This window comes from Girardinichthys multiradiatus, chromosome 23 (assembly GCF_021462225.1).
Source record: "Girardinichthys multiradiatus isolate DD_20200921_A chromosome 23, DD_fGirMul_XY1, whole genome shotgun sequence".
NCBI lineage: Eukaryota > Metazoa > Chordata > Actinopteri > Cyprinodontiformes > Goodeidae > Girardinichthys > Girardinichthys multiradiatus.
In genome coordinates this window covers 20,271,984-20,294,661 of record NC_061815.1, presented here as the reverse complement: position 1 = coordinate 20,294,661, position 22,678 = coordinate 20,271,984, and the positions used below count along the sequence as shown (strand labels likewise).

Sequence of the window (22,678 nt, the reverse complement as noted above, 5' to 3'; positions counted from 1 at the left end):
GTGTTCAACCTGAACCAGAGAGCACATCACAAACATCTTACCTGGGCTAAGGATGAAAAGGATTGGACGGAAGATCAGCTTTTGAATTAAAGTTTGCATTTAATTGGAAATCAAGCTCCCAGAGTTGTGAGTAAAAGTGGAGAGGCACGGAATCCGTGTTACTTGAGGTCCAGTGTGAAGTTTCCACAGTCAGTGATGATTTTGGGTCATCTGCTGGTGTTGGTCCACTGAGTTTTCTCAAGTCCAAAGTCAGAACAGCTGTCCATCATGCTTCCCTTGGCTGACAAGCTTCATGGAGATGCTGATTTCATTTTTCATCAGACATTGCTATCTTCCCACACTGCCAGAAGTACTAATTGTCACGGTTTGACATTTTGGACTTTGTTTTTGGTGTCTTGTGATGGTTTATTATGTCTAGATGTTTATATCATGTTTATTAGTTTATTTTCCTCCCTCTACCATCTCCATGTGTGTATTGTGTTCCTCTAACTCTTAGTTCCTTTTCTTGTTGCTTTCTTATTTTTTTTTTTGTATTATTATCATTATTATTATTATTATTCACCCTTGGATTCTTATTTAGTGTCTCTGTGTTTAGTTATGGTTAGGTATTTGTTCTTATTCCAGCTTTAGTTATTGTTTACGTTTGGTTTGTTTATTTTGTAAGTTAGATTCTTGTTATGGGCTCTTTGTTTATTTAATAGGTTATTGTTTTGTTTCTGTTTTCCCTCTAGTTCTCTGTTTACTTTAGTTCATAGTTATTCTAGTTCTTTATTTCCTCCTCTGATTTATTCTCTTGCTTAGTTTGTGTTTTCTGTTTATTGTTTATTCCTTTCACTCTTCCTCAGCCTTTGTATTTGTTTCACCTGTTCTTTCTGCTCCCCTGTCTCCTTGTCGCACCTGTTCTCAGTTCCCTTGATTACCTGCCTTTGTCTTTCCCCAGTAAATTAGTTGGTTTGGTGTCTCTGTTCGTTGCTGGTTCCTTGTGTTCGTCACACCTTGTTCTCGTCCTTGATTATGCTATGTTTTTGCATTACCTTGCCTTGGGAATCTTTTGCCACGCCTTGCCTTGGGAAACCTGCAGTGATTTTTGTAAGCTCTGTATCTAGGCTCTGGTTCATTTCCTGCAGTGTTTTTGCTACGTTTTTAGACCTTGTAAATAAATCTTTGAATTACAAAGATGATCCTGCCGAGCTCTTGTCTGCACTTGGTCCAATCCTAAACCACAACGCGACACCAATGCCTGCTTTAATGACCATAGCATTACTGTGCTTGATTAACAAGCAAATTGGCCTCACTTAAACCTCAAAGAGAATCTATTTAGTATTGTCAGGAGGAAGATGAGACACCCGATCCAAGAATGCAAATGAACTACAGGCCTCAATAAAGCCCCCTGGGCTTCCGTAATACCTCAATATAGCAATGGGCTGATAAACTCTATGCCAGGCTGCACTGATGCAGTAAGTCATGTTAAGCAGCACTGATCAAGTAAAAAGTGTAAATACTGTACAGTACATGGACAAACCTTTCACTTCGCCGACATTTCTAAATTATTGTATTACATTTTATTATTATTAGTTGTACGTAATATTCTAATTTCCTATGAGAAAAAGACCATAGTCACCAAAATGAAAAGAAATAAAACCTTGAATTATATCACAGAGTGTGATGATTCTCAGTTTTTGAACTAAATTTCTGACATAAATTAAGATTTTAATGAAATTTAAAGTAATTGAGAGGTATTTAAAATGTTGTCAAATTTCCACTATGTATAGATTTGGGGGGACATCTGAATCACTCCACACATAAAAACAAGAAAAAAGATTCACATCCAGAACAGGCACTGAGTGAACCATGGCACAATTACTTGCCCAGTGTAACATCAATTTATACATTTATTTCAGCTATATTATTGTTCGTTATAGCTGGTGAAGGCTTACTCTTCAGCCCCTCGGTGGCACACCTGGAGGTTTCCATGAGGAGCAAACGTGGGACGCAAAGAGCAAGGAGGATGGTCTTGTACTCCTTACGAAAGTTTTGGTTTAGTAGTCCATATATGATGGCGTTGAGGCAGCTGTTAAAGTATGCCATAAAGTAGCTTGTAACAAAGAGCCACTCAGGTATGTTGGGCGCCACCTTTGCAGGGTTTATAGCTACAGCCAGACCTATAAGGTTCAGTGGAGCCCAGCACACAGCAAACAAGACAAACACCATAAACATAGTGAGGAAGTTTCTCAAATCGGTGGGTTTCAGTCTCGTCCTTTGCTCTGGTTTTACCCGATGCTTCACTTGAATCACCAGAACCCATATTCTCATGTAGCAATAGGACACCACTAGCAGCGGGATCAGAAAGTGAATGACCACCACTGAAATGGTATAGTACGAGCTGACAGTCTGAGCGAAGGTGCAGGAGTAGACACGAGGGTCGTACTGGAGAGAGCCAACGAAGAAGTTGGGCACTGTGGCGATGGCAGTGAGCAACCAAGTGAGGCCCACGTAGCAGCAGGTGTTCCTCAGGCTGTACAGACGGTCGTAGTGGAGGCTGTGGCAGATGTAGCAGTAACGGTTGATGGCAATGGCCGTGATGTTAAATATTGAGCCTATGACACTCAGGCCCATGACGAAGCCGCTAGCCTGGCAGTGCAGGTCCCCCATTGTCCAGTCATTGTAGAAGATTGCTGTTAGCACCAGAGGGTACGGGTACAGAGCCACCACCAGGTCCGCTACAGACAAGCTCACCACAAAGATGTTGCCTGGAGACAAGAGGGAGGTAACAAGGAAAGCACAAGTCATGCTTATTTACAAAGTACCATCATGATTGTCATTATAATTTGGGGAGATTTAATGATGCATTTTAGCTGTTCCTTTTCCAGGATGAAATGGTTGCACAACCAATAAGAATTGGGTGCAAAAGTTTATGATGGACTTTTTCCAATTCAGTATATATATCCCCACTAAAAAATTGTGCCTCAACAAGCTGCGGAGAAACCCAAAATATTATATCAAATATAATATATTGTAGCTGTTAACAAGTTTTTGGTTTTACGTTTAACCACTCTTAAGGTTAAGGTCAGAGCCATTCCAGAAACGTAATGTCTGCCTGTTTTAGCCATTCCAAAACCAGTTTGAAGAAACACCCATTTATGTCCAATTATAAAATATCTGACCCAGACAATTACCCTCACATGAAAGGAAATTGGTTGGAAAACAAGACGGACCAGCAGAAGCCAGGCTGCCATACAACCTGCGGCACCTTTAACAAACCTCAGATTGTGGGCGCTGTTTTTGCGTCTTGATTTAGCATGTTTGAAATGCAGGTGCTAACTGGGATGCAAAAATGTCTGCTGTCACTGTGGCCAGAAGCAGGCATAGATTGCAGAGCAATTGGAGCTGGAGCAGCATGATTATTATTATTATTATTATTATGAACAATTTAAACAATCAAACACGTTGAATGTCATTAAAATACTGCCAAAACAAACAAAATGACATCAGTACAATCATGGGAAAATTATTTATTTTTATGTACATAAATGTTTGATTTAAATTCTTTGCAGGACAGTTATGTTATGTTTTAAAATTAGCAAAGCGATAATGTACAACTCTTACAACAAACTATCCTTATGTTGCTAATGTCACCATATCCTGCAGCACCTGGACTCCACAGGAACCTACGGCAGAATCTGCTTGTGGACTTCAGCTCTACTTTCAACACCATCATCCTGGCCCTTCTGCAGGACAAGCTCTCCCAGCTGAGCTTGCCTGACTCCACCTGCAGGTGGACCCTGAACTTCCTGACAGACAGGAAGCAGTCTGTGAAGCTGGGAAAACACTTCTCATCCCAGGACCATCATCACTGGTTCCCCTCAAGGCTGTGTTATTTCCCTTCTGCTCTTCTCCCTGTACACCAGCAGCTGCACCTTCAGTCACCAGTCCGTCAAGCTCCTGACACCACCCTCATTGGCTCATCTCTGGGGGCCATGAGTCTGCCTACAGGAGGGAGACTGACCATCTGGTGACCTGGTGCAGCCAGAGCAGTCTGGAGCTCAACGCTCTGAAAACAGTGAGATGATCATAGACTTCAGAAAGAGCACAGCCCCACCCACCCCATCATCCTGTGTGGCTCTTCAGTTGCCATTGTGGACTCCTTTCGTTTTCTGCGACCCGTCATCACTTAGGATTTCAAGTGGGTGCTGAACATCACCTCCCTCACCAAGAATGATCAGCAGAAAGTAAACTTCCTGCAGCAGCTGAAAATGTTCAGCCAGCCAAAGACATTGATGTTGCACTTCTACTCCGCCATCATTGAGTCCATCCTCGCCTCCTCCATCACCATCTGGTATGCTGCTGCCACCATCACTGACAAGGGCAGACTGCAGCGTATCATTCACTCTGCAGAGAGGGTGATTGGCTGCAATCTTCCTTCTCTTTAGGAACTGCAGGGGTCCAGGACTTGGAGGCGAGCAGGAAAGATTTCAGCTGACCCCTCCCACCCTGGACACAAACTGTTTCAGACTCTCCCCTCTGGCAGGAGGCTGTGGTCCATCAGGATCAAAACCGCCCGCCACAAAAACAGCTTCTTCCCGCCTGCAGCTAGCATCATTAACAAGACCCTGGTCCCGCACTGACACTTAGTACGAATATCTCAGGACATGTAAATACTTTTTCATTTAATTCTATGTTGTTGTTATTTTTATTTTTAATATTTGCCACGGTGATCTATTTTTCTCATAACATTCCTACACAACTTCTCTTTGTTTTTAACTACTTATTTCCAAATGTATTTGTCAGCTGTATGTTTTTCTATGTGTAGCAGCTTACCACCAAAGCAAATTCCTCGTACATGTGAAACACTACTTGGCAATAAAGTTTTTTTCTGATTCTGATTACATTCAGGTGTAAATATTGTGGCTGTTTAGGATAAACTCTGAACTCTTCAAACATATACTTCTAAAAACAAAAAGAACACAGTGAGTCTCTGAAAACAGACATGTTTGTCTTTTTTATTGTTAATATTGATTGGCCAATTTGTAAGCTGCAACCATAGCGAGTTACATCCAGCAACACAGTTAATTTTGGGAAGAAACTTGTGCCATCAGAAACTGAATTTGAATTTTTCAGACTGAACCTGTATTTGTGTAATTTGAAATTAAAAGCATTGATTTGAAACTGAATTTAATGGTACTCGTACTCGTACTCGTACTCGTCGTCTTCCGCTTATCCGGGACCGGGTCGCGGGGGCAGCAGACTCAGCAGAGACGCCCAGACGTCCCTCTCTCCAGACACCTCCTCCAGTTCCTCCAGGGGGAGCCCAAGGCGTTCCCGGGCCAGCCGAGAGACATAGTCCCTCCAGCGTGTCCTGGGCCGTCCCCTGGGCCTCCTCCTGGTGGGACGTGCCTGGAACACCTCCCGAGGAAGGTGTCCAGGAGGCATCCGGTATAGATGCCCGAGCCACCTCAACTGGCGCCCCCATTACTGTGGCAGCCGCATTGATCCGTCTGTCGATCTCCCACTCCATTCTTCCCTCACTCCATTCTTCCCACACAAGACCCCGAGATACTTAAACTCCTCCACTTGAGGCAGGAACTCCCCTCCAACCTGAAGAGGACAAGCCATCCTTTTCCGGTCGAGTACCATGGCCTCGGACTTGGAGGAGCTGATCCTCATCCCAGCCGCTTCACACTCGGCTGCGAACCACCACAGCGCATGCTGTAGGTCTTGGCTAGAGGGGGCCAGCAGGACCACGTCATCCACAAAAAGAAGAGACGAAATCCACTGGTCCCCAAACCAGACCCCCTCCGGCCCTTGGCTGCGTCTACAAATCCTGTCCATAAAAGTTATGAACAGGACCGGTGACAAAGGGCAGCCCTGCCGGAGTCCAACATGCACCGGGAACAGGTCCGACTTAGTGCCGGCAATGCGAACCAAACTCCTGCTCTGCTTGTACAGGGACCGGATGGCCCCTAATAAAGGGCTCCCGATTCCATACTCCTGGAGCACCCCCCACAGGGCATTACGAGGGACACAGTCGAATGCCTTCTCCAGGTCCACAAAACACATGTGAACCGGTTGGGCAAACTCCCATGAACCCTCGAGCACCCTGTAGAGGATATAAAGCTGGTCCAGTGTTCCACGGCCGGGACGAAAATCACACTGCTCCTCCTGAAGCCGAGGTTCGACTATCGGTCGGACTCTCCTCTCCAATACCCTGGCGTAGGCCTTACCAGGGAGGCTGAGGAGTGTGATACCCCTGTAGTTGGAACACAACCTCCGGTCACCCTTCTTATGTAGGGGGACCACCACCCCAGTCTGCCAGTCCAGAGGCACTGTCCCCAACCGCCACGCAATATTGAAGAGGCGTGTCAACCATGACAGCCCTACAACATCCAGAGACTTGAGGTACTCAGGGCGGATCTCATCCACCCCCGAAGCCCTGCCGCCGCGGAGCTTTTTAACCACCTCGGTGACTTCAGCCTGGGTGATGAAAAAGTCTAACCCAGAGTCCCCAGCCTCTGTCTCCACCAGGGAATGCGTGATGGCCTCTGCCACAGCCCGGGCCGCACCATGCTTGGCCTCACGGTACCCGTCAGCCGCCTCAGGAGTCCCACAAGCCAACCACAGCCGATAGGACTCCTTCTTCAGCTTGACAGCATCCCTTACTGCCGGTGTCCATCACCGGGTACTGGGACAGTTTTTTGTGTCACACATCCGGGTCCTTAGCCTTAAATTAATCAAACACATTCATCGATTTACGTTTCACATCAGGTTAAACTTCCTTTACGGCATATTGAGCTGGAGCAGTGCAGCATACATGAGCTTAGCGGATGTCCATCACTAGGTCAAATGAGCATCTATAAGAAGTCATGTAAACAAATGATGGTCAAACAGCAACACTTATGCTACCTGTAGCTATTAGCTAAACATGCCAGATCAGCATGGTGCGGCCGGTGTTACGTTGGTCTGCGTTTCCGCTGCCTTTACCTCAGCCTAACTTATGCTGCCTAGCAACAGTGATAGCGTGAAGCACAGACCTGTGAAGCACAACAAATGGACCCCTGATATTTTCTTGTTTTATAATCTTGTGCATTATTCAGCCATTTAAATTGTTAAAGTTTTGTGTTCATAGATAAAAAAAAATAATATATTTGTAAATCTATTTGTAAAAGTGTAACAATTTAAACACTAACATATTAACGTTAGGAATAACGTTTAAATCAGTTTATTTGTAGAGCATAAAAATAAAAGAACCAAACATCAACATTAGATTTCATCTGACTGAAATATATCTGTGTTTAACTTCCATCCATTGGGGAAACCCAGCAGGAGCTTGAAAACAACGTGCCGGGAGTAAGCTGTTCTCTCGGGGTTCATCGCACCTCAACCCCCCGGTCAGCTGTGCGCTGGCGAGGCGAGCTGTGAGCCCGGTGTCAGGGCAGCAGAAGCGGATGTCTCCGAACACATCGGAGCACGTGTGGAATTAAGCAAAATCTTGATAAACCGAGCAGATATTTCAGGTTTACACAGCTACATTCTAGTCTAAAAACAAGTTCATTTTGATCCACAGAAAGCGCAATATATCCAACTTTGTTCACAGCTTTTCCCTCTCCTCCAGGCTTTGCTACTTCCGTTAGCACAATCTACTTTGACCCTCAATGAATCATGGGATAGGGTGGCCCACGAAGGATACACCAGACCCATCCTTCATATATGGCGAAAAGAAGGACGCATTTGTTGGCCCTATTTGGAGGAGCTTGCGAAGCTGTACACTTCATTGCCTCACAATGACGTAATCGGCCAACAAATGCGTCCTTCAAAGAATGCAGCCCCTCAATTTGGACACAGCAATAGTGAATGACATCCGCGAATCGGTTAATCTGTATTTGATTAATCTGTGGCTTCAAGGACCCAGATGTGTGACCCAAAAAACTGAATTTTAGAACTGAAATTGAATTTTAGAACTGAAAGTAAAAGTAGTGAAACTGAATTTTCAGTTCAACAAAATACGTTTTCAGAGCAAATTAATTCAGTTTCAAACCATTAAATTCAGTTTCAATAAAGTGAAAGTAACAAGTTGTGCACGAAAGTAACAAGTTGTGTGCGCTTCTATGATGCAGATGCAGCACTGAGCAGCTGTACTGTGTGCGCACCGATTGCAGTGGGCTCGCGTCACTTTGGACACGGCTCTGCCCTCCTGCGCAATAGACTGTAATCCAATATTTTTATAAAAGGCATAGCAGGATGTAGTCTTTCCCTCACTGGGCCCGTCTGGACCACAAACATATAGCATCTGCCTGAAGAAGAACTTCAAACTCAGCCTTCTGCATGCGCAATTATGCACTCAGAGGTACCCTGCGCAAATGAACAGAGAGGAGAAATAAACTCTTCAGGGTAGAGGGTGTAATGACAAACTTGCTGCTGTGAATAGCGACGACAAAGGTTAAAAAACTGTAACAGTCTGGAAAAGCAGGAACCGAACAGAACATAAGGGAAAAATCAGCAATTGGATAATTTATAATGATGCAGCACAGCAACCCCTGCATGTTTCAAGCACCACAGCTTTTATTTGCTTTTCCTCTTGTTCCACTTGTGGCAGTAGCAGTCACCCAGGAGCACATGTAATTTCCTCATTTTGACAGGGTGGTCTGCACCTCTTTTGCACCTGTTATCCATTTCACGTGCAACACTCCCACTTATTGCAAGTGCAATTTTGTTTTTGTACAAGCAATTTAGCGCCCCCTATTTGGAATATTTGAAGATCAGGACCATAATGTATAAAGCAACAGTAATGTAATGAAGAGATAACCGACTTGAAGCAGTGAACTGATATGAAACAGCGCCTGACTTTGGAAAGCAGTGGCTAACAAACTGAAAGCAGCAGAACACAACTGAATGATTAGTGTCTAGTCTTTTCATCTTGATCTCTTATTATACATTTCTCAACCTTTTCTTCCTGGAAGGATGACTGTATGCTTTTCATTATGAACCGACAATGAAAACAGGCTGCTTTTTATTTCTTCTTCCCATGTCTGTGTAAAAAGTTTAAAGTTACGTGTGTCACAAGCTTGCTATGTTATCATGGTCAATACTGGTATTTTGCGGTCAATACTGGTATGTTACGGTCTGTTCTTTTAGTACAAATCTCACACTCTGCTGATGGGAACATTGTGAACCTCAGTAAATGTAACAGTATTCATGTGTTGTACAGGGAGATAGAATGTCTTATTGGATTTTCAATGTATTAAATGAGCATTAAATGATGATGTGTGATGCTTTAATATTATTTACATTAAAAGTAAGTCTAAAGGTTTACTAAAATCACAAGTTAACATGATAAAACATGCAATTAATTAATTTTAGATGGAGCACATTTACATTCACATTTTATCATGCTGTAATCCCAAATTTAATGTGAGTCTGAATCAAAGTAGAGCATGATTGTGAAGTGGAAGGAAAACAATACAAATGTTTTTAAATATAACTCATGAAACTCATGGCATATGTTTGTTAAAGTTAAAACCAACTTTTGCTGAAAGTACAGCTGCAAGTCTTTTGGGGTTTGCCTCTGCCAGCTTTGCACATCTAGAAATGGCTCATTTTTCTTTGTGAAAGGGCTTCATATCTATCATATTGGATAAAGAAAGTTTGTAAAAACCAATTTTCAAATTTCCCCACAGATTTTCATTTGGAATTATGTCTGGACTTTGAATCTGCACATGAATCATAGCTCTGGCTGGTTTTTTGGGGTTGCTGTCTTGCTGAAAGGTGAACCTCCGCTCATCAGGTTTTCTGTCAGGATTGACCTGTATTTGGTGCCATCCAACTTTGTTCTTCCTAAAGCAAAGCATTCCCACAGCATGATGCTCTTAACACCATATTTCAAATATTATATTTAAGGTGCTGTTTAATGTTTTTCCACCACACATAGAGGTTTGCAAAAAGGCCAAAAGTTTTGTTCTCATCTCACCATTTTTCCACATTCTCCTACTCTTATAGCTTTATTCTTACCACTATTCCATAAAGGTCAGATTTGTAACGTGCACAACTGATAGTTCTCCTGTCCACAGATTCTCCCACCTGACCTATGAAACTCTGCAGCTCCTCCAGTTACCTTCGGCCTCTTGGCTGGTTACTGCTCTCCTTGCCTAGCCTGTCAATCCAAGTGTACAGCTACTTCTTGATAGGTTTGCAGTTGTGCCATACTCTTTTTTTGTCATATGATAAATTGAACAGTTTTCTGTTAGATGTTCAAATCTTAGGAGATTGTTTTAAAACTAGTGGTGGAACGCAATTAAAAAAAATAGATCTAATCATGATTCAACAATTTTTTTTATCAAATACAAAATTTGACACTTGGCAAATTTTTTCAGTAATTTCAATAAATATTGTTAGTTACTGAATCAATATTTAGACATATACAATTTGAATTAGGATGATATACAGCAATTTTGTGGAAAATGAAATGTTGGCTTGGTTTACTATTCTGTGGCATTGTTTAAATGTTGGGCCTCTGTAGTACTAATCATCTATGAATTTTACTCTCAAAAACAGTTTTCAATTCACTTTTACTCCTGCTATGTAACGCTGGTGGATGACATAACATGGTCATGGGGATTGCACATTGAATCTGGCACTAGCTCCACTGCGCTCTAAAATCCATTCAAAGCCATTGTCCTCCATTCAACAATCCATTTGTGTCTTGTTATAAATATTTTAGTGCTTTGATGAATAAAAATCTTTTAAGTCAAATATTGAACATCTTGAACCTCTTCTATAGAAATAAATCATGTTTCTCATTCAGGATGAAAATCAACTTGTTGCAGCCACCTTCTGACCTCACGTTATGGTGACATTGTTCATATAAACGCTCCTGTTGGGTCTTTACAGATGTTACATTCTGTTTATCATGGAGCACTGAGATTCATCCCAGGATTTAAAACTCTTAACCACCAATGCAATTTGTTCTCTTTGGTTAACTGTCCTTCAGTGTCAACATGAAGACTGTTAATATTAGTATATTTTAAGTTAGCAATCCGTAGTTGGTTTTCTACCTGTGTATTTACATGTCACCTAAACAGAGCAACTACATACCCCACTCACAGACTTTTAGTACATACAGAACTTGGGAAAAAGGCATTTTCTAACAAAGCTGCTTGGAACAAACTACTGCAGCACCTGCAGCTGTGCAGCTTAACAGAACTAAAGGGGACATATGCAAAATCCACTGTTTTAGACTTTAAATACATGTTGTTGTGTACTTGGAGTCTGTAGGAGTTCAGAACTTTGGTTCAGTTGTTTGGTGTATCAAACCACACAATTCATGACACAGTCTCCCAGCATCAGAACCTCTTTGAAGTGCCTGGTCAAATTTTATTTTTCTGAGGCACTGTCCTCAGATCAGTGAGGAAATTTTTATTTCCCCACTTCAAGGATGAGTGCCTTCAGCAACCTCCACAAGTATCAAGAAGGACTTGCTGAAAGACATCGTCTGATTAAGGGGTTAGTTCCTTCTGTCTATGGAAACAATGGACACAGCAAAGCTGCAAATAACGCTAAAATGACAACAAACTTTATTATAGACATGAATTTATTGTGCGTTGATTTGACCTCCTGGCCATTGTTTTGATGGCAGTAGCATCGTGCCTTCTGCTTGTTAGCGCTGTGTGCTGCTTTTAGTGCCATCAGGATAGAACTGTACTGCATGTTTTGAATATTTTTTTTACATTATCAGTTTTACATTGTTTTTGCCGTTTTGTCTTGTTTCTGCGCCGCTAGATATCTCTGTTAACAAACTACAAAAATGGCCGAACAGGTTAAACTGCAGAACTCTTTGACCGCGAGGGGGGCGGGTGTGAACGGCCTCAACAGCATTTAAAGAAACCGCACCAAAACGAGTTGCTCTCAGACGCTCCTCAGAACAAGGTTGATTTTTTTTCAGTTAATTTATTGTATAAATTGTCCTGACTACATCTGTTTCAATTTATTGTTGTATCGTATGTCTGTTTAAAACAGGTCACACCTGAACGTTTGAACTTGAGATTTACCCTTCTGAATAAAGGACAATAAAATACAAGTACCATTGCAAGTCACACTTTTCAGATCTTAAAAAAATAATAATAATAATTTGCCTTCCACTTTACAATTATGCACTATTTTGTGTTGGTTAATCACCTTAAATCCCGATAGGATATATTAAAGTTTGTGGTTGATTATAATAAAATGTGGAAAAGTTTAAGAGTTATAATTCATTTTGGAAAGCACTATACATAAAAATGGGTTGGAGACTGACAACTGAACCCGTAATTTTGCAAACCATGTAAACACAGCTTTTTATTTTTTATATTTTTACCTGTGAAATTTCCTGTGTGTTTTACTGAATGTCAGCACTTTCTGAGCTGAAAGGGTGTTCCGTCTGAACAGATGATAATTTGATCTTTCTCATTTATTTGTTGACATTTTCTTTGTGTTGTAAACAGTTGTTATTTTCTTTACCCAGTTTCAGGCAAACATGAGAGAAACCAGCATGATATTTTCTGTAATGGCTTATTCTTGTTGTTTTTGTTAAATTCCCATCATTGTTTTTTTGTAAAAAACCTCAAAAACTTTCCAATTCAGTTCAACAATACTTTATTCATCCCAAAGGTTGTCTGCCATCTGTTTCTGTTCCTCCACAGGAATTTTAGTCAAAGTGATTACGAGAAAACCAAAAGACAGCCCTTTAAAAGAAGCATCACGATAAAGATCTTTGTTAGTTTCAAAGCGACATTGTTCCCAGAAACTGGTTCTTATGCTCACCTAAAACTGCATCAGATCAGATGCTGGTGTGATACTGGGTCTTTTCAGGAGACATGAATGATCGAGAATGACATTTAATACTGTTACAGTGCAGTTGTTCTGGGTGGAGAGGAATCTAACTATAAACACAGTGTCAGATGGGAAGATTGATAACATAAACATTCATCAGTACGACAAGACGGGTCGTAATACTGCAAAGTAGAAATCAGCGTCCAACATGTTATGAATGGTTTTTGTAAAACAAAGACTGCATTCTGTAAAGCTTTAAGGTAAACCTCAGACAACAGCGCCTATTGACAGATATGATGGGAGTCGATTTAAAACACATGTCGAGTATTAGTCCATAGAATCCGAAGCTTGTTACACAACCTGCACTCCAGGGACCACCAGGCTTATTACAAGTTAACTTTCTCAACTAGATTAATTAAAGAAAACAACAGCAATTTAGTGGTATCATAATCCTACTTTCCAAGAAGGAAAACTGTTTTTGTCTTTATCATATAGAGGAAAATTGGAGGTTTATCATGCATTTTTCCAGCCACTTGAGTAGTACAAATTTTCAGCTCTCTAAAAACCATCTCTGAAGTCTACTGAGATAAAAATAAAAGCATTTGTTCCTCTTCTTCGAGTCAGCTCAGTGGGCAAATCTGTCAGATTGCATTTGTGATGCTGGCAGCACTCGCCGTGTGCATTTGTCACTGTGCAGAGGTTTGATTCCTCGCTGACATCATGCGGCTCAATGCTATCATGCTCCCCTGCTGCACAGGGCATGCTCCAGCTTTGCAGCTCTCCTCGACCGAACCCTTCTCTAGCACTTATCGTCAGGAGGGTGAGGTAAGTGCTAAAACGCCGCTGAGAGGATCGCTGTGCAGCAGCCAGATGACTGACTTTGTTTTTTTCTGGCATTCATTATGAAAAACATTGGACACACCATTACCTCCCTGTGTGTGTAATTAGCCAACTTGGCTGGAAAGATGCTCAGCACGCCCTGAGCTGCAGCACTCGGGCAAATTGTTGTTTTAGTGTAAAACAGATGACCCTCAAACTTGCTCTCACACCTGCATACAAGGAGAGCGTAGTGCCCGCTGACCCCTGCTAGAGCTATAATTATTGAATGTGAGTGGAACGCAGCTCAACCTGAATGCTGATTTGGTACCATGCAGTAGGGACAGCTGACACAGAGCCTTTAACATCTCTGACACCACTCTGTAATTATTTGATTTTACAGCGGGCTGCACCCGCACAAAAACTGTCAGCCAAGTGAAATGCGCCATCAGATCAACTGACTCTTGTTTTTAGTGTCTTCTGGGAGCTGAGGGGGCCATCTTGCCAATTTCCCCAGCGCACTCTCTTTGGTGAATAAAAACAATAGTTCTTTCTCACTCATCACTCCTTGCAAAATTTCTCATACTCTTTGCTCCTTTTCATGTTTTGCCAGCTTTGACCACGAACTCCAAAGTATATAATTTAAGTTTTATGTCACAGCCCAACAGAAAGCACATTGCACAGACTTTTTTTTATTGGAAGGAAAACAAAACAAAGTTTTCAGTTGTTTTACCAAAACAAAACTGAAAAATATGGTGAATATATATTTTCCGCCTCTTGTACTCTGTTACCCGTAAATGAAGTCCAGTGCAACCACCAGCTTTCAACGGTCACGTAAATATTTAACGAGTTCATCGGTGTGTAATTTAAGCATTAGTGGGTGAGTATAAAGACAGCTGCTCTGTGAAGGTCTCAGTGAGGAACACAGCAAACAGGTGAGGGATAAAGCTGTAGGGAGGTTTCAAACCACGTCACAGGGCATCCACTTAAACTAATGTGTTACTTTTAGTCATGCTCTGAAAGAATTGTTAAAAACAAGGCCACAATTATTCCTGTTTCATCCTGCCACCAGTTAGGGGACACAGCAAACATCTGGATGAAGACACACTAGTGAGATTGTTTTATTTTTGCCCACATGCAAAGTGCAATGGATGACAGAAAACCAACACTCAACATTTTTTGAAGACACCATGCCCATTATGAAACAAGGTGGTAGCAGCATCATGCTGTGATGATGCTGTTATTGATCAAAGATGGAGAAGCTGGACAAAGCTGATGGGAAAGTGGATGGAGTACAGGACAGTCCTGAAACAAAACCTGTTAGAGGCTGCATAAGACTTCAGACTGTGGTAGAGGTTCCCCTTTCCAGCAGGATGACAACCCCAAATGTATAGCCAGAAGTACAATGGAATGGTTTAGATCAAAGCATATTTATGGGGTAAAATTAACTAGTCAAAGTGTAGACTTAAATCCAAGACTAGTAAGACTGAAAAATTGCTGTGCACAGATGATCTCCATGCAGTTTGACTGACCTTGAGTTATTAAGAACAAGAATTCCTTTATTTGTCTGCAAGGAGAAATTTTAGCATCACAACAGCACCAAACAAACAGAGAAAAAAAAGACACAATCATACAGCTGGAGAACCAAACCAAGCTACAAAGTTGTAGAATCCCTCCCACACCCTCAGCATGAAACCCCACAGTGCAATCCCAAAGAGACTTACTTGCCCTTTGGTAACTGTCCACTGCCTATGCATAAAAAAAGTGTTTACAGTTTTTGCCTAAATAGTACCAAAATGAGTCTGAGATGCTTGAGTACTGCGATTGTCATAAAGCCTTGTTATAAAGCCTGACAGCTGCAGGGAGAAAGAAGTGATGTAGATACTCCCTCACACTCCTACGATGTTGCAGCCTGCCACTGAAGGAACTCTCCAGGGCAGACACAGTCTCGTGGAGGGGGTGGGCGGTGTTCCTCATCACCGATGACAGCTTTCCCACCATCCTCCCTCCTCCCACCACCTCCAAGAAGGTATGCACAGAACATTTCCATATCTAAAGTTGGTAGAGACATATCCAAATGACCTGTGGCTGTAATGGAAGTGAAAGCAGTTCTACAAAGTATTAACTTGGAAGGAAAAATAAAAATGTAAAATGCACGCTACACCTTTCAGATTTTCTTAAATACATTTATTGTATTTATAATATCTATTAACTTTGTGTCACATTAAATCCAAATAAAACAGTTTTTGGTAGTAACCTGGCAGCATGTGAAAAAGTCAAAGGGGTGTCAATGCCTTTGCACTGTAAATGAAGACTTTTGGTCATTAAAAGAGATTCTAGAACAATCCAGCAAATCGTATTAAATCTTTTCTCAGACATTTACTTATTTACATCACAAAGGGAACAATAGGAAAACACTGGAGATTCCTCTAGATAAGAAAACAAGAGATAACTCATATTGTTAGGATTCAGAAGAATGAGAAAAACAGAAAGGCTGCCAGCCAAGTAGATTCTCACTCTCATCACCTCGACGGCTGTGCGGACACGTGCACCTCAGGGGTGTTTGTTGCTGTGTCCCGCCCACTTTCTGCATCCCATCACTCCGCTCGCTCATACTGGAAACGTGACACACTGTACTACGCTTTGAATCACCTAGCTATATTTAAACACCTTAGAAGGAAAGATGAATTCACAAAAAGTAGGAGGTAGAAAAAAAAAAAAAACGCGGGAGTGTTGGCATTGCTTGAGTCTGTCTGTGAGCAGTGCATGGCTTAATCTCAGATTAGATTACATTCACTTCAGTCGTGTTATGATAAAAAGGCGAGAACAACCTTTCAGCAAGGACATTAGAGCTGATGAGAAGCTGGTTATGACTGCATTGAGTTGTGTTAGGGGGCCGGGGGATTCGGACAACATTAAGATTAAACAACAAAATTACAGACAACAAAATACGGCTCAGAACACAACACATCCATTGAGGGAAATATGCTATAATTTAAATGAGGAACCCCATCCAGAAGATGACGGAGACTATAATTGCAGATTAAATCAGATAATCTCATTCTGATAGCCAGTGTCCGTAGCGTATGACAAAATGCCAGCCGTGATTTTGTTGTCGGGAAGAAGAAGACATGTTAAACGTAGTGTGCAAAGTGATATTCCCCATGGATCTGTGCTGTCAATTTAAATTGGCTTCTGGTCTGACTCACTAAGTCCACTGACTCAATTAACCCTCCCTCTAGACTTTTTTCCTTTTTCTTTTTTTTTTTTTTAGGAGGGCATAGCAAGGAGCTCATGACTCTGGAGAGACGCCGGGGATGTAATGCATGATTTCACAAAATTCAACTTCATCCCCAACGTTACATGCCCCATGACCCACAGCTCTCGATATGGTCAGACAAATTTAACACACACACACATACACAGATATGCACAGACACTGGCTTTTGCTTTGAATTTTTTCTTCCATCTGCTCCCTTCATCCTGCATTTTGTGAGTGTATTTTTAGTGTAGATAACCCTATTGGGAAACTCTTGTATTGACATCCCATTGGCAGTCCTACTGAGCCACATTAAAAACTCAGAGGATGCTGAACATTCACACGATGGAATTTGAGCTACCCATCCTTGTTTTTTACATTGATATAGCTTCTATCAGGATGTACCAGCAGCTGTAGAAAATGCATGTGAGCACATGTTCGTGTTTGTTGTTGTGGAAGACAGAGGGATGCAGCATGTAAAGTGAAGCCGAGCGGAACGGTCCTGCTGTTGCTTTTGTGTGTGCTGAGAAGCAAAACCAGCTACTTCAGTAATGCATATTACAGAGAGGACAGGAGAATATTTTTAGTTTTTTTTAGCCACAACAGCTAAGACAAAAGCAATCAAAATAAACAAGTCTGAGTGTTGCATTCACATATTGTGAATAATGATTTCTGCCCTTTGTGCAGTGAAAGACCGCCCGTGTCTACTAATGTGCCCCACAAAGCAGCCATCCATCACAGACGAGGTTTTCATGGTGGACAGCTGTTTGGAGCTATTCAGCTGTGTCCGTTTGAAAGCTCTGTTCAATTAAACTTTCATACGATGGGAGCCAAACACAGCTATAAATAGCTTGATAAGAACAGAGCAGAGATTGTTTACAGCAGTAACAATTTCCGACTCTTAAGGACACTCTTAGGAAAAAGAAAGAAAGCATCTAAAGGCTTTGCTGGAGTTTCAGGTTACCACTCATACAAGCCAGTGGATCACCTCTATGCCCGGACCAATTAAAGCAGGGGGAACGCTGAAGTCTGCAATCACTCTAGTGTCCACAGTCAATCAGCGTGAGGAAATTCACTCTTGCTCCATTGTGTGAGCCCAGCCAACTATGTCATTTCTGCAAACCAAAAAAATGTGTTATTCTATCGGGACTTCTAAACTTCTCACCGAATGAATCTCTGCTGAATTAATCAGATGAGTTACATAATGTATTTGAAATTTCAATTAGAAGCTCATTATTCCAAAACATTGTCCAAAACAATCTGGCAGCCTCGTTTACATGCTCTCATAGGCATTACGTTGGGCGCCCTGCAGGACCTTGTCATATGCGGCTAAACTTGGCTTACCTCTTGTTTTCTGTTGTAGCTTTGGTTGAAGCCTTTAAAATATTCTGGAACACACACAGAAGGCTTGAGATATGTTTTGCTCTTACATAAAGGTGTAGATCCCTTACAAAATTAACAGTTACCTGATCTTCTCTCAGGTCAGTTAAAACTTTTATTTCAGTCTGATTTCACAAGTAGTTACAGCACTTTCACTGCTGCTGAAAAGGTTATCTTATTGGTTCCTTGGAAAGAAAACTGCTTTGTGCCGCCTGATCTGTAGATGTTTTAAAAGCATTTAACCTTGTGGTTTGTCAGCTTTTGTCAAGCAACTGAGATGTTTTAAAAATGATTTAACAGGTAAGAGCAGAAGCCAAAACTCAGACTTTCAGGGGTTGCTAAATATTCCATTTTGGCTCTTTTTTTCTTTTTTCTATGACTTAAACAAAGACATTCAAGCTACACATAATTTGTATGAAGATGATATAATTTTCTCCAAATCTGCTCCCACTGCAGCACAGACAATAGAAGAACTTCAGATGCCATTTATGTCATTACAAAAAGCTTTGAATTATCAAAAGTTGGTTTTAAATGCCTGGAAAACAAAGTTTTAGATTTTATCGAAGTTTTTTACATCTGTTAGTATAATGATCAACAAGTTTCCTTCCTATCAGTACATATTTCTAATCTTGTAAAAAACTCAAAATGAAAATTGATTTTTATTTCACAAATTAATCTTGAATTACATTATTTGCAAATAAAAAACTGGTTGAAGCCACCCTTCTGTTCATTATTGATTAAAGTCAGATATAGCACATGCAAGCAGCCACTTCGTCTTTAAGAAGCCTTGATCCTGTGTATCATGTTTGTTTACATTTCATTTCAAATGCTAAATCTGTGACTCATCGCTGTATTCTCTGTGACTGAGTTGGTTGGGCATCTTTAACCATCCGTAGACAACAACATTGGTATGTTTTGATTCATAAAGCTCCGCTGGGTAAATTCCCAGTATACCCACGTAACCTACTTTCTGTCAGCTCTAGTAGCAACCATTTACATGCTTCCAAATGGTTGCTTCTGAATATTCCCAGGGCTTTGGCATAAAAAATCTGCGACGTCTGAATGCAAGTCCTACTGACTTGCTGTGGCGGCGCCTGAATAGGGGAACAACTATAAAGACTCCTCAACTCTGTTTTACTCTAGCTATTTTCTGATGAAGATCAACATTAATTTGTCTTACTTGAATGGCATGTTTTTCCGTCTTTCCAAGTTTTAAGAGTTGCTAGAAGAAACATGCCACTGTCCCATATAATACAAGGAAGTTGTGTCAGTAAATTGCTAGTGATGCCACTAAGTGATGTTAAAGAAAATTATTTTTATACGTAGGATTTCTTTTCCCACTAAATAAATATGCTCCAACAAAAGGTTGTGTATTTCAAAGGTTGTTGGTGTGGGAATAGTCTTTAATATTGAGAGGACCTTATGTATTATAAGTTTTACATGAGGTTTTAAACCAGAGCAAATAGTAAATCATTGGCTTATACAGTTCTGTTGCTGGTTCTTATCATTTTCGTTGCTTCAGCCGTCGCTGTAAATAAGCCACCTGTGTTTTACAGAAGGAAATGACAAACAACAGCACATATAATTATTAACTGCACTGCATGATTTCTTGTGGCATTTGCTCCTGATCTGACTCAAACTAGACTAAGCCACAAAGGCTGAGCAAATTAAATTAAAAAAACTGAATCATTGACTCCAACAGTTGGAGGTTTATTTGATCTGGACAGTATTTTACTGCCACTTGCCCACTTTAGAGGAAGAGAGTCTCTGCAAATCAGTCCAGATGTCTAATCACTTCCCTTCTATGCTTGAACATTTGCATCCTAATGGGAGTGGCAAGGTTTCCAGAAGGACAGTGACACACATTGGGTCATGGAATGGTTAAATACGCTTTAAATTTATAATAATATGATGACATATTCAAAGTTCCAATAAATATTACAACAGCAAATTAGATAATAAGCTCTGGATGGGAGCTCTATTATGCTTCCAGAGGATCTTAAAAATGTCTTCTGAGACACACTGAAAGTGTTCAATAACAAACTAACAAATTACATGTTGGTTTTAACCCATTAAAATTAGATACAGCAAAAGTCTGAATCTCTCTTTCAAAGTTGATGAGAGATAAGTGTGGTAAATTTGCACAACAGTGTTTATTTGTTTCAGTGGGTTTTATATTTTTTTTAAAAACAAGATTTTCTAAATGTTTTCGCTCATAAAATAAGGAACACAATAAGACAAAGATCTAGAATTAAATTCTAGAAAACCTTTTTACTGAATGAAATACAACAAAAACAAATAGCAATTGAATAATTAATATCAGAAACTGCTCCTTTTAGTCTAAATTTGCTAACTCCCAATAATATTCTTATGGAATATTAAATCTTAAATCTCACGGAGTTAAGAAGGACATTTTTTAGAACGTTGCATTTCCTTCTGATTGCTAATAAGGGCCCCTTGTGTTCAAAAAAAAAAAAAAAAAAAGATTGTGAATAAAAACTAACAAGGAAAGAAACAGAGCTGCTGTTTTTCTACATAAATGAGCACCTTTATGCTGCCTAACACGCAAGACATCATCTATTCCACTGAAGATATTTTTAACTGTATCGCAAGAACGGGTAAAAAAACAAAAAACAAAACACATAATATTGGACAAGTCCAGTCGGAGCATAGCAACTGTAGCAGGAGGGGAAATAATGAGTTTGATTTAAAACATGTTCAGAGAGGCCACGGGAGCTACTGCCAGAATGGCAGTGCTTCTCACCTTGGCTGCTCATGGGACACTTCAGGTCATGATTTAAGGAGGGGTGTGATTTATCTGGGCAGGAGAAGCCAAGGATTCAGCAGCCAGGCAGTCAGAGGGGGGAGAGTGTTATTATAGACTGATATGAACGCTGGCATGCAAGGCTGCAGAAAGTGCACCACACTGAGACTAGAAGCTGATTGTTAAGCAAGGGGGTCACATGATACATTTTGGATTACATGATTTTAGTTATGAATGAAACAAGGAGAGCAGGTTGGACCTCATTAAAACGTGTATTTATCACTCCTATAAGTTGAGCCAAAAGTATGACATAATAATAAAAACAAATCCCCAAATGAAAAACTATCTTTCTGTCTGATTGCAAATTTACAAATTTATTCTGCAATGAAACACTTCTTCCGTCATTCTTCATCCTGGCTTTGTTCCTCACCTGCATTCCTGAGCTTTTTGTTCCTATACACGGACAGGATGACTAACACGTTTCCCAGGATGTCCACCACGATGGTGAAAATCAGCACGCTGGCCAGCGCAGTGGACACACCGCCGGAGGACGCGGTCAGCTCGCAGCCGCTCTCATTGTGCGGGCAGTCCGATGCGTTCGCCTCCTTCACCTCCACATCCATCTCCCCTCAGGACGCAGCGGCCATGATGGACAGCGCTTCTCCAATTTTCAGTGTAAAAGAAGGGTTAAAGAGAAGAAAAAAAGTCAAAATTTCCTCGCTGGAAAGATAATTGAACTTTTTTGGACACGTACACGCACTCCTCCATCCGTGAAGTCCCGGGATGAGGCGAGTCATAGCATGAGCATTTGGAAACTAGTGCGCTTTACGCACAGCGGGGAAGTGATGTGTTGGAGTTGCAAGGTCCTGGAGTTGCTGAAGGCTCTGGTTTCACGGCGCTCCTCGTCAGTCACCGTCGCTGTTGCCCGAGAGCGCGTCCGATGGGGCATGTGAGCGCTCTCCTCTGCGTAATGGAAATGCGAATATGCTAGGCTCAAGCCTACAATATATATATATATATATATATATATATATATATATATATATATATATATATTTAAAAAATATTCATTAAATTATTTGTGTCTGTTTCCTGGTCAGGCAGACTGAAAGAACCTGCCACGTTTAAAATGACAAGCTGCCTAATAAAGACTAGGTTTCTCCTGACCTTCTCCATTGTGCCAGCTACTTCAGGGATCCGAATGAACGTGGAGCTGCGCGATCACAGCAACTATGAGACTGCTAATTTGAAATCACTGCTTTGAAATTGTTACCATTAACGACTTAGTTTGAAACTGTCATTCATTAAACAGGAGTTTCATGTGGTTGGAAATGGCGCCTTCATGTGTCCATCAGAGACTCTTACAGTTAAAATGACTTGACTTCTTTACACTATACTGTTAAATTCGGTAGATCTGTTATTTATTTAATGTGTATCCGTTTATCTTTTAATAAACCTTCTATTTCGCTCCATGTAAAGTGGAAAGTGTTTAATAAAAACACCCTAACCTCTGCCCTAGGACCATGAAGACAACATTGAGTGAAAGAAACGATCCAGCAGTGTTTTGTTTCAATAGGTTTGTTTTACAATAGACTCAAAGTGTCTGCTAGAGGTAGCAATAACCTGATCTGGATGTTTAAATCAGTATGAACATCATGGAT

General features: G+C 41.0%; 1 protein-coding gene across 1 annotated transcript; it reads right to left on the bottom strand.

The window, feature by feature from the left end:
* Nucleotides 1-874: 874 nt before the first annotated feature.
* On the bottom strand, nt 875-22,009 carry mtnr1c (melatonin receptor 1C). The gene is made up of 2 exons (XM_047353981.1): nt 21,448-22,009; nt 875-2,750 (listed from the first exon to the last, which is right to left on the bottom strand). The coding sequence occupies exons 1-2, from the start codon at nt 21,638-21,640 to the stop codon at nt 1,885-1,887; spliced, it is 1,059 nt and encodes a 352-aa protein (XP_047209937.1). The 5' UTR covers nt 21,641-22,009; the 3' UTR covers nt 875-1,884.
* Between the last annotated feature and the right edge of the window lie 669 nt (nt 22,010-22,678).